Genomic DNA, 16424 nt, shown 5'->3' with positions numbered 1-16424 from the left:
CTCGACGTGAACTCCCAGGATTTCAGATTCCTCTGAGGTAAAACTAGTGCAATGTGATCCTAAAGACCAGCTCACTTAGGCTTCTGAGTTCTAGAAGCCGAGTCCACAAAAATAAAGGCAGCAAACAAGTCTGTGCCTCAGTGTACAGTTTATCTTCGGATGGGGCTTCTCTTCTCATCAGTAGCCCCTGAGCTCTCGAATCTTCAGGAGGACAAGCCCGCCTAGTGCCCTGGGTCCCAGAGACTCGCACCCCACAGACCTCAGCGCCCCAGTCCTTGGCGTCAGCAGAGGCCCCTGTGTTTAAATGGCCCTTTGCAAAACAGAAGCCAAGTTTTCATATTTTTAACCATTTAAAACCCAAAGAAAACCACCCCCGAATCTTCTGATAAAACTGATGAAATAACTTTCTAGGCAAATACATTTCCACTAACTAAAAAGCTGAAGTGAGAGCCAAGTGACAAAGCATTCTAAAGGAGCTTTATTTCGCTCATAGAAACACCAAAAACGTGGCAAAGAGTTCTGCTGTGACCACACAGCAGTGGAACGTGTGCAACAATGAGAATTTCTGACTTGCTCACTTTTAAGTTTTAAGTAAAAAATAAGATTATTTATTAAAGACGAATGTCCTTTTTTAAATAAAGGAAATACAACTTAATTCTCCTGGAAATGATGATTCCTTAGCTCCTGTACCAATAAACAACCTGAATGCCTGTAACTTAAAAGGCAGACGCTGGCATGGAGCACAGGGGTCCCACAGAGTGAATAAATCCATTGTGGCAGAACAAAGAAATGATACAAATTGGATTAAACGGGGCCAATGGAAATCTACCTCTAAGTAACTATGTCTGTAGAAAAACACTGTTTCTGGTCTCCTTTCTCTTAATTCCTTCCACATGAAAACCTGACCAGCACAGACATCAGACAATGTAAATAAATTCACAAGCTTAGATACACAAATGTAAAAACAGGGTGCCCCTAAAACTTTGTTCTGACCCATCCCTGAACACACAGAGGCAGGACAGTGCTTTAGAATGCATAGAACATACTTGAAAAGAACGTGAGTGAGCGTCCCACTGCTTCTGTGCCATGGAGTCTCGTAAAGGTTGAAACAACTGAAAACCATTCTTTCCTCCTGGTGGGCACAGGTTTAATCCCGCTTCTTCAGTCTTTTATTTTACGGAGCCCTGTATTCCTCCAGGTTCTCTATTAACACAGGAAGACCCTAACCATGCCACTTGCAGACGTAGCGATGAGTTCCAGGAGGCAGATAAAAGCCTCTTAAGAAGCACCTTTTCTTTCTCTTCTTTGCACCTCACCCACCCCTCCTATCGAACATTTAAAATATTTGAGTCTAATTCCCAAGTCCCTATATTTTTATTTAAGCAGCCTGTAGTTTCTTCTGATCATTCATTAAATATTTATTGCCAAGGTGATTTCGTAATTTTAGGAAAAACCTTTAAAACCTCTTAAGAGGATTTTACTGTACTTAAAGTGACAATGACGAAACCCTTCTCCCACGCATTTTTATCCTCCCTAGTAACACCACGCCGTCACTGCCTGGGCCTGGCTTCTGGCGAGTGGCCTCTCGGAGGCTTTGAGTCCATTTTAATAGGCAGTTACGCTCCATGAGCTCATATACATTCAACACAGGAACTGTCAAGGATTAACAGTACCTTCATTTAACTAACCTGAGGTCAGAATAATTTAGAGATCTGATTTGCTCTTTCAACTGACCTTTTCTGTGTAATACATTTAAGAGAAAAACTAAGAGGCTGGGTTCATGGTAATACTGCGTCTGTTGTTTCTCTTTTTAAAAAGGACGTCACTTTAATCTCTGAGAGCTGATGGATATTATCTCCTAATGACACAGGAATAAAATTGCTTAACCTTCTCCCAGTGGACAGCTAAGAGGCTGGAACTAAGCTCTGTCCTTAGTGAGCTTAAAAGCCTATAGAGAGATTCAGGTGCCCCTTTGGGGAGAGAGTGGGTCATCCAAACTGGACACTTATTCACTTCACCCACTGAGCACCCATCAGGCGCCAAATACTGAGCCATATCCTGGACACTGTCAGTTCACACGGAAACTTGATTAAAAAAAAAAAGACCATGCGATTCAGGGGTGTTAACTATAATGCAAACAGAACTGCTTAACACATCAATATTTGTATGAATTAACATAGCTCATCAGAGTCCCTGTCTATTTCTAAATCCTACCTAACACCAAGTTCTCAAAAAAGTAAACTTCACAGCCATCATCTTCATAGAAGAGGGAAAACAAAAAAGCCTAAAACTGTATTATTCTTGTACGGTCAGGGCATGCATTTGTTACTTGGCTTTGATTTTTTGTGATGTGCAGGCCAGGACTCAGGAATAAAAAGCATCTCTCAGTCAAGAGCCCTCGATGGCAGCACGCTGTAGACTGCTCCCTAGCAACGAGCAATGTCCATCCCACTGTGAACTGCTCCCTAGCAACAAGCAGCGTCCATCCCTTCCCTCAACAGCACCGCTCGCGCTTCCCTGTAGCCTACGGCTCAGCCCTGACTTACGGCCGACGTCTGCATCTACAGCTCCCTCAAAGGACAGAGGAGAGGCCCGCACCTTGATGTGGTCCATCATGAGCTGCTTCTGTGCATATAAAAGGGAACAGTCTGGACACTTGAAGACAGACACCTTCTGGTTTTCGATGTGTTGGTCAAAGTGGCGATACAGCAGGGTCTGCAGGGTGAATACGGTGTCGCACATGGAGCACTTATAGATTATTCTGAAACAGAAGAAAGAGGTGCAGGGAGATGCCAGTCAGCCTCATCTCTCAGGCCAAAGGCACCGCCACTTCACATCCAAGAATTCAGGAGGCGAATGCACACCAACACGGTGAAGAGAGCAAAGCAGTTTAGCTTTGAGACAAATCTTCCAGAGCAACTGGCATCGCCCAGCGCGGCTCCACCTTAACATCTCAGGTACAGAGACACTCCGGCACATCTTCACCTGTGAGCTACTTTAACAAGAGCAAGAGCGTCCTTTTGCTTTTTTTTGAAACAGTTTTGAAGATCAGACGAGGAGATGGTGGTGCCCTACCCTGAAAGGGGAACTGGCTGATGAACTGAGCAGGCCCAGCGTCTCGGGATGCCTGAACACGCTGTTACCCGTTGTGGGTTTTCTTCATAGTTAGTAGCAATTTTACATTTGAATCTCACTATTCCTTTGCCTTTCCTTAACACTGAAAGCCCTGTACCAGGAAACAATCACACATGAAAATACAGACCCATAAAAGAAAATCCACAAATCACACGTTGCTTCAATACTTGAATACCTACTGTCTCTACATGGTTTAAAATCATCACTGTCCGCTACAAACCATTTCCCTACCTAGTACGTGATTGCTAAGCAGCCTCCTTACGTGAATTCAGCGGCTCTGAACCTTCTGGACAGTCCCTTCACCCATCGACACTTTCCGTTGGCTCCTGAGCGGGGCGCGGGGTGGGGTAGGGGGTTGTCTGGGAGAATGCAAGGACCCAGACTCCTCGCTCCCAGCCTTCACCTCCGGGGTTCACTGGGACACTCAGGGGGTCCCCATTTTCCAACACAGCCGTCCTGGCCCTGAGAGGAGGGCCTGGGGACGCCGGTGTCTCCTCTGAAGAGCCAGGAGCACCTACACAGAGAACTCCAAAGAGCAGCGAGGGGGACGGCAGAGAGCGCCTGGCCCGAGTCGGGAGTGAGACCGAAGAACACCTGAGGCCTGCTCACCATTTCTGCAGGAAAGCGGAAAGGAGGGGTGCCCTCCCTGGGAACCACCTCTCTGTCCTCACAGGGTCTTCTGAGAGAGAGCGCTTCTCACGGACCTTTGGACCACACTTTCTGTCTCTCTGCCCAAAACTACAGACGTTTCCCCTCTTTTTCCATATGAGTTTTATAAACATAACAGGCGTGAGCAGCATATGATTCTAGAAGATCCTGACATGTCAGCTACCCTGGCATAGAACACAAGCACCCCTGCCTGGGATAAGGGGTTTTTTTTTTAATATCAGACGTGGTTTACAGGACTTTATTGTTCGGCTCAAAGGTGGTACATTAATGTCTACCGGAGACGCGCACTTCCCCACTGTCTGAAATAGCTGACAGCTGGAAAGAACCCGAACATCCAGTGTAAGTAGATGAACAAGCAATAAGGTATGAATTTTCAAAAACTGTGATGCAGATATATACCAATGACATGGAATGATCTTCATGCAAATTTTAAAGAAAACAGGGAAGAAGACAGGATGGAGGACAGGCTTACATTTTGAAAAAGAAGCGCAGAAAAGAAACAGCATGTAACTGTCACCAAAACCCCTATTTATTTACTTACTTAACCTATTCCTGTAACTGTTTTGCCTGCTTATACTTCCTGAGCTTTCTTAAATTTGCACCTGACAATAAGAAAAAAAAAAAAAAAGAAGAGTCTCAAGAAAAGAACTAGGATCGCATTCTTAGAAAAGAACTAAGATTTACTAGCTAGGTTAAAAAATTTTCTCAGGACTCTTCCTACAGGTTCAGAAATAACTGCTTCATGAGAACCAGCACGGCTTGCTTTCATCTGTGCTACAGCCCTTCCCAGTTCTGTCTTGCTGTGTTGCCTTCTACTGAACTGCAAAGAAAGTAGAAAACAGGACATAATCCATTCACTCGGACATCATCTATTCTTCTGAGGAACAGGTTGCTGGAATGTGCCTCACAAACCACTAACAAATATCCAGGGGAAACAGTGGCCTCACAGTGCAGGCATCTGGGTGCCGCCAAGCGGACCAGAGGATAGAGGCGAGCATCCCCAGAGGGACAGGCGTGCAGGGAGCAAACCGGAAGGAGTGAGAAGATTCCTGCCAGAGGGCACACCCTGAATCCAGCTGTGGGAGCGCGGGACGGAGCGGGAAGGAGGGCCATCTTCAGGACACAGGCCGGGGCCTTCCCTGGCTGTCCAGGGGTTCAGACTCCATGCTTCCAATGCGGGGGGCTCGGGTTCAGTCCCTGGTAGGGGAACTATAAGACCCCACAAGCCACACTGCGTGGCCAAAAAGTAGGAAAAAAAAGAACACGAGGCTTAAATCCCCTGCAGGATGTGAGCAGGAAGACAGCACTGCTCCAGACGGAAGCGCGCAGGACGACCGGATGCACAGAGCGCTCCCAGACGGGACTCGGCACCAGGAAGAGAGGAAGGGGAACAAAAGGTAACACCTCACAGCTGGAGAAGTTTTCAAGGGATCTATCAACTGGATGGTAAAATGTAAACCCATGCTGGGAGACTGCTGCTGCTGCTAAGTCGCTTCAGTCATGTCCGACTCTGTGCGACCCCATAGATGGCAGCCCACCAGGCTCCCCCGTCCCTGGGATTCTCCAGGCAAGAACACTGGAGTGGGTTGCCATTCCTTCTCCAATGCATGAAAGTGAAAAGTGAAAGTGAAGTCGCTCAGTCGTGTCTGACTCTTCTCGACCCCATGGACTGCAGCCCACCAGGCTCCTCTGTCCCTGGGAGTTTCCAGGCAAGATCACTGGAGTGGGGTGCCACTGCCTTCGTGCTGGGAGATTAGATGGTGGTAATAATGCACATGAGTGTCCTTCTTGGGAGGAGAGGCAGAACACACCCAAACATTTCTGCCCTGAGGCCCCATTATTTCTAAGTGGGAGGGAGAGAGAGAGATACAGAGAGAAAAGATGAAAGGATGAACCAGGTGTTGCGAATGCTAACAGCTGGGGGACGTGGGTGAAGGGGACACACAAGTTCTCCACAGTGCTCTTCCAACTTTTCTGTTGGAGATGATCACAAAATTAAAAAAACAGGTGCTAATATCAGAAAAGCCCAAATTAGGGTGCCACAACCCCCACAGACACAGAGCTGGACCGTGGACACAGAGGACCGGTCAAGGACAACGCAGGCAGGCGCCCCGGGGAGACCTGCAGGCGGGGAGCAGCAAGGGCACTCAAGACGGGTGACCAGTCCGCACAGAGGCAGCGTCTCCCGGGGCGCGCGACTGGCAGGGGAGGGGCTCTGAGAGCTGAGCCAGCAAGTGTGACGTGACCCCAAACGTGAGCCTGAGTGGACAGCGGGAGAACTGGGCTAAACAGCGCAGGGGGGCAAGGGGCTGAAAAGGAACTGCAGGGGAGCGGAGAGGAAAGTAGTAGGCGGGAAAGAAAGAGTAAGTCTAAACACCCACCCTCAGGTCAGGACAGAGCGCAACACCTGAATGTAAAAAAGCGCGTGAACGATAAAGGATTCTAAGCTCACAACCGCGGCCCACTGCCTCCACGGCCACTAGGGCTCAAAGCACGACACGTGCCCACGCCTGTCCTGGGAGGTCTACACCACGGCCCCCTCACAGGTGGCTCAGAGACCAGAGGGTCTGCGTGCTGCCTCGGAAATCCCAGGTCGGCTCTTCAAATTTGTCTTCATCTGAATCAAAGCCCTCCACCATGCCGTGATGAGCGTGCGTGGCTTTAGGTCCTGGCAACCTGTTTCCAAGCTCTGTCTCTTGCCCAGTTCTTCACTCTGAAGTCCTTGTTTCTTGACTTGCATGCAGTTAGAAGCAACAAAGAGAAGGACAGTGAGGCCCAAAAAACTTCTGGTTATTCAGCCGTCGAGGAAGGTATTTAAAAAAAGTCACTGAATGTATCACCGTAAAATTTTAGCAGCGGACATTCACAATGATCTCAAGATTACCCAGGAAAGATGAAAGGGTGTTCAAAGTACCCTTTGACAAGGCAGAGAAAAGTGCCTGACCACACATAGGAAAACAAGAAACAAAGCCCTGGGATGGTTCCTGCACAAAATGGGCACTGCATAAATGTTTGAAATAAAAATCCTATGTCACGCCTTTCAAGCTGAGGTGCAGGTCTTCACGGGTTCCTTCTCAGACTTGCATATATTCTCTAAAGAAAACAAGGGGTGGGGATTTTTATATTGATCTTTAAAAATTAACATAAGCTATTTGCATAATGTTGGATCATCCGCATAAAACCACCTGTTAACCAAATACCACTGTGAGGTCTCACATGTGAGGTTCTACTCAACGTGGGGCTAACTTCACAGTGGCTCAGCGGTAAAGGACCCACCTGCCAAGGCAGGAGATCTGGGTTCGATCCCTGGGTTGGGAAGATCCCCTTGAGGAGGAAATGGCAACCCGCTCCAGTATTCTTGCCTGGAGAATCCCATGGACAGAGGAGCCTGGCGGGCTACAGTCCACGGGGTCACACAGAGTCGGACACGACTTCGTGACTAAACAATGACAAATTGAACAGAACAGGGATCTAATGTTGAAAGAAAGCTTCCTGGTCAAACGTGGGCGAACCAGCTTCCGGCACGGCACAGGGAGGCAGGCTTGACGGGAGTCTGTGTAGGGAAAGGGGTGCCCTCGGCCCTGGAGGGCGGGCGACGGACCACAGGCCCCAGGAGCCGCAGGGCTGCCGGGGTGCGGGCCTGACTCACCGCCCAAGTCACTGCTGCAAACTGAGCCCACTGGTCTGCGAGTTTGGCCGTTTTTCACTTGTAAATTTGTTCTATAGTTTAAAACTCAGTTGTTAGTGCCTATATTTGGGCATGTACTTGTTAAAGGCTATAGTAGTGGGAAAAAGCCTTTTTTCTAAGAAAATATTGGAATAACTTTTTCCCTGTCAAAGACTGAATTTATGGAGTGGGGGTGGAGGGAGAATATGCTAGTGACCAAAAGCCACGACTGCGGCCTCATGACCCACTGAAGGCTGTTTAACCAAAAATCACTAATGTCTGTCTTCACAGCCAAGGCCTCAAGTTATATGTGGATCCCCTAATTTCTAATGTGCTTCCTTGTGAAGCCCTACAAAGGTCACAGCTGAAGGTCCCACTAGAATAAAACTCCATTTCTCACAGCTTTTTAGCTAACAGTGTCATTTCTATCACACTCCCCCCAAACTAAACGCTACGTGAAAAACCAACCATATACAGTATGGCACATATGCATATCTCCCCCGATACTTCCTGACTACAGGTTCAGAAAAAAACACAGCAATAGGTCTGAGGCAGCAGCTCTTGCCACACATAATTACTGAATTATGCACGGCCACGAGCCACACAGGAAGACACTGCCGTCATCCTGGCCATCAGACCCGGGGCCGGGTGAGCAAGGAAGCGGAGGAGCAGAGGCTGTGGGCCCCCCACGCGCCAAGCAGAGGGGCCCCGTGCGGGCACTCTAAACGCGTCACTCTGCTTCACCGCCAGCAAAACCTGGGACGGGCGTGTGACCCTCACTTTGCCAGGGTCGGGGTGGGGCCAAGGCCACTGGTGGGTGGCGGCAGGATTCTGACCCCAGGGGCCCCACTCTCTCCTCTCTGCCAGGCTGCCGCCACGGCAGGCCACCAGCTATAACTAATCCACTACGGGATTTAAGACTCCATGAGGAAAACCCTGACAGAACTTAAGATGGAAATTAAGGCAAAAAATGAAATTTACTTTTACTAATCCAAGACTTATACTGGCTATGAAGTTAAGTTCAGGAACCAGGGTCTTCAGTTGACTTCATCTTCTAAATGGTACTGTGAAAAGTGTATCAGATGAAAAAAGAAACTATGCAAATTGAAAAGGTGACAGGTTTTTTTTCAGTCTTCCGAGAACCTAGGAAAAATCATCTTAAAAGAACAAAATCAGTCAATGTTCACACGTTTAGCAAAAAGTGATGGCAAGAGCATAAACAGTCAGTGACATTTCTGGACAAAGACCTCACCCTGGACAGTACTGAAAGCTTTAGGAAGTTATACGCTGTCCTTCACGCGTGTCACAGTTTCACAGCGGCGAAATCCTTCTCGTCTTGAAATTTTACCCCACCGAACTACCACCTCCTCTGAACTCCTGAGGAAGGAGTGGAGAAAAGCTGAAAGGCAGCGTGACTTACTTCGGTTCTCCAATCTTGATGCCAGGGTGCTGCGTGTAGGCGTGAGAGTGTGTGCTCGGGGCAGACTTAAACGCCATTGGACAGATAGGACACTTGTAGAAGACTTCACAGTGAGAGCCTTGGATGTGAGACTTCAGCGCGGCCACATCCGAGTACACAACATTGCAATGCACACATCTGTCAGAAAACAAACACACGGGCGTTAGCACGAGGCCGCCAGACCTGCGTCACTTAACTGTGCAAAACTAAAACTGGCTCACGTGAACATCTTGAAAACAGCCCTTCTAGGTTTTTTTTTTTTTTAATATGTGGGGTTTCTTCCATTTAGAACAGATCAATTTATCTTCAGATAGTTGAGAAGGAAGATTAGGAAAAAGAAAAATGAAACTCCAAGGGACTATTTTTTTGAGCATCTTTTATAAAGTGTCTAGGCAAGAACATCCAGACTCCAGACTGCAGTGGGACCGATGGAGCGTGAGGCCATGTCAAGGCCAGGAGCATGGCAAGACCCTACGGCTTCCGGCTTTGAGAAGATGACCACGGGCTAGATCCTGAGGGTCTCACCCATCCCCAAAGCCCGCTGGAAGAATTCTTCGCTACCTGATACTACATGCCAGCGACAGAGGGACCCAGAGGGACAGATGAGTGCCAGCTCACAGCCGCCGGCAGCGTCCTGTCCAGCCCAAGGTGGCGAACGTACCCGGGGCTACTGCAGAGAAGGCCAAGCAGCTAGTGCTTCGGTCTCCTGGAAATTCCACTTAAGCACAAGACATCTGTTTAAGAAATGACATGAATGATAAACTGCTAAAGGACAAGCCTCCCCCGATAAATGGCCTCTCTAGCTCACCTCTTCTTGAATTAATAATAATTTGATGGTTAGCCCACTCCTCACTCAAATCTAGTCCTACAGAAACAAACTTCACAAGAAGTATGGAGACACTTCCCCCAGCCTCATCTTTCTCGTGGAGGGACTCCCAGTACCACTGAGAGTTCACCCATTTATCGCTTAGGCGTCCTTGTCGGCTCACCCCTGAAGATTATTCGAGGGTGGTCTCTCTGTTGACCCACAAGGACAGACCTTTGAACACCTGGCAGCCGTGTCCTGCGCGTGAACGTGAGAGGGTGACCTGGAGGGGGGCTGCAGACGGGGCTGAACCTAAGGTGCTTCTGTGTTAGAAGCTCCCTCCCAATTCTGGGAGCGGCTGCCAAAGTCACACCAAGCGGCACACTCTGAATTACGCGTGTTCTATCAAGTGGGCCGTGTTAAGTAAGCTTTGTGAGCATTTTATAAAAATGGTAATTAATGCCTTAGCATTTCAAGTGACTGAAGGCATCCTGTTCAGCAATATATATAGTAAATAAATATGTATATAATATATATTATATATATATATATAATGCAATAAATAACTATAGGAGAATAAAGAAACCTCCTCTGTCTGATCCACCTGAACTACTTTTCCAGGCAAAAAGCCCCCCAACCACCCCGAAACGATCTTGAGTTAATATGAACTTGGGTCGCCTGGAACAGGTTGCAATCCCCTCTGGGTCAGTCTCTCACTTGTTAAATGAGAAGAGCTGGACTAAAGTCAGTCCTTCCTGACCCTAGAAGCTGGTAACTCGTATCAAAGAAGATCATCCGAAACAAAAATTGTTGCTATTAAAGAGAAGCACACGGTACATCATGAATCATAAACAAAATATTTTTCCCGGCAAGAGTACAAAGGTGATAGGTGAAGGGGAAAACACCCAGGAAGGGATAATTCTCTGAAGTCTCCTGGAGCGAGAGGAAGATTTAACCCCCAAGAAAATCAACAAGAGGTTAGAGAATCGACAGCTGACTAAGGAAGTGGCTAAGGCTTGGTCCAAACAGCTTCATGGAAGCAAGGGAAAGCCTTCCTTAATATGAGGAGAAAGTAAAAAAAACTTAAAAGAACTTAGGAGACAGTTGTAAAATTTCTGCCTGCAAGTGGAAAAAAAGATTCATAGGCAACAGGGACCAATGAGGAATGTAAATAAGGTTAAAAAATAGAAGGAGAATTGGAAGGGTTCCTACAGCATTCTAATGCTACTAAAAATCTAGCCTACTAATAAATATTTAACATAGCTGAAGCCCTTTGTCTTCTGGATACCAATCAAGTTTCTCTTCATTTTTTAAATTAAAAACATAATAAAATGCTTTCAGGATACAATCCTGTAATCCCCTCTTCCAGATGCAGGTTCAGTGGATCGAGAAGAGGGAAAATTCAGAGAAATACTACACTTGACTTTTATCAAACTGACCAGAAGCTAGAGGTGACCCCTGTAACATCTGAGAGATGGCGGTACGATCAGGAGGAGAGCACTCGGAAGACACAGACTCAGGCTGGGAGCTGTGCTGGAGACTTTCCTCTGGCTAAAAATAATTTTTTTAAAAAAATGGGGAAACTAAAAAGCCAAAAAGGAGAAGAAGAAACCATACAAGGTCAAGGGGCTGCTAAATCCCGGCCAAATAGCAGATGGAGCTGTTACTTGAAACAACAGGAAAACAACTAAGGTCAGATTGTGTTCTTTTACCTAAAGAGGTGTAAACAGGAACGAAATTTCAGAGCACGCACACATAGGGTTTTTATAGCTCCGTAACCCCTCAAGTGCAAGGAAAAAAAAAAAACATACTAAACAGAAATTGTAGTAAAAATTCAAAGTGCCAAATTTAGGCAACGCCGTGAACGAGGCGGGAAGAAAAGAAAAGTAAGGGCTGGGCTTTTCCAACTGTGTTAATTACTGTGAGCCTGCCAGCAGAGCTTTGTTTTAATTTAGGAAAGACACCAGGAATAGCTAGAATTATAGGAGTCTTTTATTCATTCCAATTTAAGTTTACTTTCATTATATTGGAAAAATCAACTCTAAATGTCTGAGGAAATTGGCATCCATTGCAGGAACTGCGCTCGTACAGAGCGCGGAACTGCCTTCTATATTAAACAAAGACTCCAGTAATAAGAGTTTCCAAATACGGGATAAGAACCAAAGCGTCACCGTGTGTGAATTCTGTGGTATCAACGTGGAACGTCCCTCTTAAGCACTGAGCATGCTTCTGGATCCCCCTCTCTTACTCTGGAACATACCCCTGGAGACGAGGTAAGTAAACATCACGTCAATTTAGACAGGGCACCGGGGCGCAGAGAACACGCGCATGACCACACAATGAGCAGCAGAACGGGCACAAAGAAGCTCTGGTTTTTAACTTTCCAAACCAAAGGCGCTCTATCAGGTGGTTCTCAGTGCACGGAACACCTGCGCGTCACAGGTTTGGAGACATGAGATAAAAATGCGAAATCAGTCTCGTTATTAGAGAAATGGACAGAACCACCAAGAAACTAGCGACACCATAAGCTAAACTGAAATAAAACTGCTAAGTCAATACCAACTGGCCTTCGTTTTGATGAAACATCAGAATTGAACTGACAGTCTAACATTAACGATACCCAGTAACCAGTCTCAAAATAAGCCCACAATACAGTAACACCTCTGTTAACAAAGACCCTGTGTAGCAATGACATGTTTTCTTGGTGGACCTCCATTTAATCAAAATATAGAAGGTACAGGAATATATTTTAGAAGGTCACAAAGCAGAGGGTCAAGTTCAAACTCATCATCACACATTATTAGGCTAATGTTTGGATTTGTCAGATGTTGTGAAAGACATCTGAAAATTTTAGGGGGCAGTGAGAGGATCACAGTGAAGATGAGCAGAGACGCGGGAGAAGCCCGGGCCCCAGGAACAGAGGAGGGGGAATAAAGGAAGGTGATCTGGGTGGAGGGCTCCTCCATAGTGAGCGACGGTAGGAAAGGACGTGTTGATACGACCCAGCCTTCAACACAAGAGAAAAGTGAGGGACCTTCTCACCCTTTTGTTTTGACGAGAGAAGTACTCAGCGGAGCAGAAATGCACTGTATTCTTACAGGGGTTAAAATGTAGGCAGCATGACAAGGACAGTCTACTAGAAAGGGGGCAGAAAGTACAAAGGCTCCTAACACTCGATCAAAGCCAAGCTTTGCCACATGCCCGCTTCTGCCTGGCAGGAGGGGCCCCTTTTACCCTGGGCCTGGCGTGGACCAGCGTCAACCCCAGACACCCCCCTACGAATGAGCGAGGTTCCCAGAGGTTCTGTCGATCAAGGTTTCACTTGTAGGAAAATGAAAATGCTGAGCACGGACCCCTCAGAACCCTGCACAAGCTCCACGCGCCCGGAAATGAAGGCCGTACTGACCGGAAACCCACTCTCCGCGTGTAGTGCAGGCAGTTCTTGGTGACGTGGGTCTGGAAGTGCACGGACCGGCAGATGGCGCCGCACTCGGGGCAGGTGTAGGGAGATTTGTGCTGATGGATCCGCTGGTGGGAGGCGTAACTGCACTGGTTGGGGAGCAGCATCTGGCAGACAGTGCAAGTCTTCTAAACAAACCAGAGGGGGAGACACGATTGGTCCTGCGCAGCACTTTCTAATACGCAGAGAAGCTTGGTTAGACCTCAAAGTCAGTATACATCAGTCATCGCTTACTTATAAGCCCAAAGAAAAGGCAAACTTAAAAAACTTAAAAGGTCAAGATAAAATACCTGACCCCGCAAAACACAAACAGTATGTTCATAAAGTCAGGCTCATCCCCAAAGTGTGATGTAAAGAGAAGGTTAGCTTCCGGTAGAGTTCCAATTTTGTTACTTTTACCCTTTTTTTTTTTAGTGCGTAGAAGAGGCATTCTTATAAAGTAAGTTAGCAAATCTAATGAGTAATTAAAGTACAAGTTTATGGACATCTATCTTGACAGTAGTCAGAGTTCCCAGAACTCAGTGACTTTCTTCAAAATAATAAAAACTAATTGGTGGCTACCTCGGTTTTCTTTTTTGGCCACTTCAGTTATCAGTATTTGAGATGTCAAATACAGGAATACAGAATAATGGCCACAGCAATCGGTTCTTCTTTTTTGCACATGATCTGGTCTTTAAATGGACGAACTGGCCATTATACGATTTACGATTAAAACCAACAAATTACGTTCGGATACATAAATTCAGATATTAAGTCGAAACTTCCAGAGCTTAAAATCTAATCACATATAAACTAAAGCGGAGACCGAAATCCTCTTTGGGAAGGCCTCTACACCATTAACTAACATGGAAAAACGGAAACACGTCCCATGTTTTTCATCCGTTTAGATGTAAGCGCTACACATGGCAGGGTTTTAAAACACAAAAAAACTTACAGTAAATATAAATGGAGGACTTGATATCATTCCAAAGTTAAAAGGTGTTTCAATACTATTTGGACATTCATGCAACAAGTATCTACTATCTTCTAAAATGTATAATTTTTATTAAAGTCAGTTAAAGAAAAGCCTCAAAATATACTGTAGTTAAAAGTGAACCACTCTTTTATACTGACAACGGAATTAAGACATTTTCAAAACAGACTTTTTATTCTTTTAGCTTCTGAATCAAGCAAATTAAGGTTTCAGCTTCTAAGGAAAATCAGAAACTCACTTGAAAATTCTTTCTTGGTTCTCTCCTGAAAGGACTAAAGTACAAATTTGATCCCATAAAATGTTTATTGCAGTCACAAAATAAGAACATTACAGGCAGCTTTGATGAGGTTAAGCATCACTTTAAAATAGCATTCCTTTTCTAATAATACATATTCCAAAGATTAAAACAAGCCACAGCCAATGAAAACCAATCCACAGATGCATTAAGTATCAAATCCTGGTGACCTCTACTTTATCACAGGTAATCAACTGTTTCTTTGAACTAAAGGATTCTGTTCACTTTACCACACGGTTATTCATCCCAGGCAGTGAACTGTAACATCTGCATTTTGACAGGCATCTCAGAATGTCTTGCACTTACTCGGAATAAAACCAGTGCTTTCTACACTCAAGTCAAAGCGTTTTATTTTTGCCCTATGCATTGAGCCCATTCCACTGTGAGCCAGAACTGGATCCTTTAAACAGATGGACTTAGATACATCATCTCATTTGATTCTCATAAAAATCTATGAAGTCGATGGCACGGTCTCCACTTTACAGGTGAGGAAAGGAGGCGTGGCGGAGTTAAGAAACTTGCCAGGGGCCCACAGCTCTCAGGTGGAGGAACCAGGATTTGGATCGCGCTCTGACCCATTCCAAGGCTGACAGCAGGGCAGGGGGACAGCTGTGGTTGCGATTACAGGCAACACCCCCAGCCCACTCCGCGGCGTGTCTTCCATCCATGGTGACGCAGTTTTATTATAGGGAAAGACAGCAACAAAAATACGAGAAAACCTAAAAAGGAGACAGAGCTGTGTTCCCTTCAAGCCGAACGGATTTTAACGTACCTCCCATCAAGATGCCACCAGATACCCTTCATGGTCCACATAACATGCTTCCCTATCAGATGCCTGTGTGCTGTCATAATATGTGTTGGTTATGGACGCACTGGTGGATGAAAGGGCTTTTGTACTAGTAAGCAGCGAGGTCACCTACACAGCCACATTTCGATAGCGACCTGTCTCACACGTCGGTCCCTGGGAGGAAGTGTTCCCTTCACACTGCACTGTGGCCCCGGGGGCTCCACGAGAGCAGGTGGTGGTCTCTGCCCCTGCCAACCACTGATCAGCCACAGGAACCTGCCCTCGGCCCTTTCCACTGACTGAGGCTCTTCGCCAACTCCAGGCAGATAAGCAAGACCAGGAGCGGTGGACCGCACGCCCGCATCACGACGCTTCCCCATTCTGCGATCACCGCAGTGGAGGAATCCAGCTGCCGGGGAGCCCTCGTCCAGAGAGTGCACGCAGCCACACACGCTCCGAGCGGACTCCCACACTTCTCTGCTTACCGGCTCCCACTCCACCCACTCCGTGTGCAGAACCAACCAGCCGTCTGGGCTGCAGACCTCTCCTGGACACGTGGGTGAGAGCCACAGTTTTCAACTCACATGACAGGGTCTGCCCAACCGTTCCCCTCCGATTTTTAAAAAATTAATTTATTTATTTAGGTTTGGCTATGCTGGGTCTTTGCTGCTTGCTGTGTGGGCATTGCTCTCGCTGCAGGGTGTGGGCATCTCCCTGCAGTGGCCCCTCTTGTTGCTGCTCCCGAGCTCCAAGCTCAAGCTCAGTCGACGCAGCGCACTGGCGCAGCTGCTCCGCGGCAGGTGGGAACCTCCCAGATCGGGCATCAAACCCCTGTCTCCTGCACTGGCGGGTGGATTCTTGCCCACTGAGTTGCCAGGGAAGCTCCTCCCTCCAATTTCATCCACCGCCCTTGTTTTAGATAACAGGTCCCCTCTGCCTCCTGAAACGGTGGTGCTGGATCTCACAGCGTAGAGGAAGCGGAGCCAACGCCACTTGCTTCTCTGGGCTGCTGGAGACTCTTGGCAATGCCACTCTCTCTGGACTGGGCGATGCGTGCGGGCATCAGGCCAGCCCAGGATCTCTTTGTGGTCTCTGACGATCTGACTGTCCTTGTTTTGTTGTTTTAAACCAAAGAAAACAAAAGCGTCTATCAAAACTCTTTCTTCTGTACAAG

The 16424-nt window shown here is 46.9% G+C and overlaps 1 protein-coding gene across 6 annotated transcripts in view; it reads right to left on the bottom strand.

Moving 5' to 3' along the window:
* Window positions 1-16424, bottom strand: part of ZNF532 (zinc finger protein 532) — a 110994-nt gene that overhangs the window by 34296 nt on the left and 60274 nt on the right. For all 6 annotated transcript variants that reach the window (XM_052660228.1, XM_052660226.1, XM_052660224.1 and 3 more), the window contains 3 exons: window positions 13142-13323; window positions 8892-9068; window positions 2599-2761 (listed from right to left, as the gene is read on the bottom strand). In XM_052660228.1, coding sequence (XP_052516188.1) covers window positions 2599-2761; window positions 8892-9068; window positions 13142-13323 — 522 coding nt within the window. The remainder of the gene's footprint in view (window positions 1-2598; window positions 2762-8891; window positions 9069-13141; window positions 13324-16424) is intronic.

This window comes from Budorcas taxicolor, chromosome 22, assembly GCF_023091745.1.
Source record: "Budorcas taxicolor isolate Tak-1 chromosome 22, Takin1.1, whole genome shotgun sequence".
In the NCBI taxonomy this organism is placed as follows: Eukaryota; Metazoa; Chordata; class Mammalia; order Artiodactyla; family Bovidae; genus Budorcas; species Budorcas taxicolor.
This window is presented reverse-complemented; position numbering and strand designations above follow the sequence as displayed.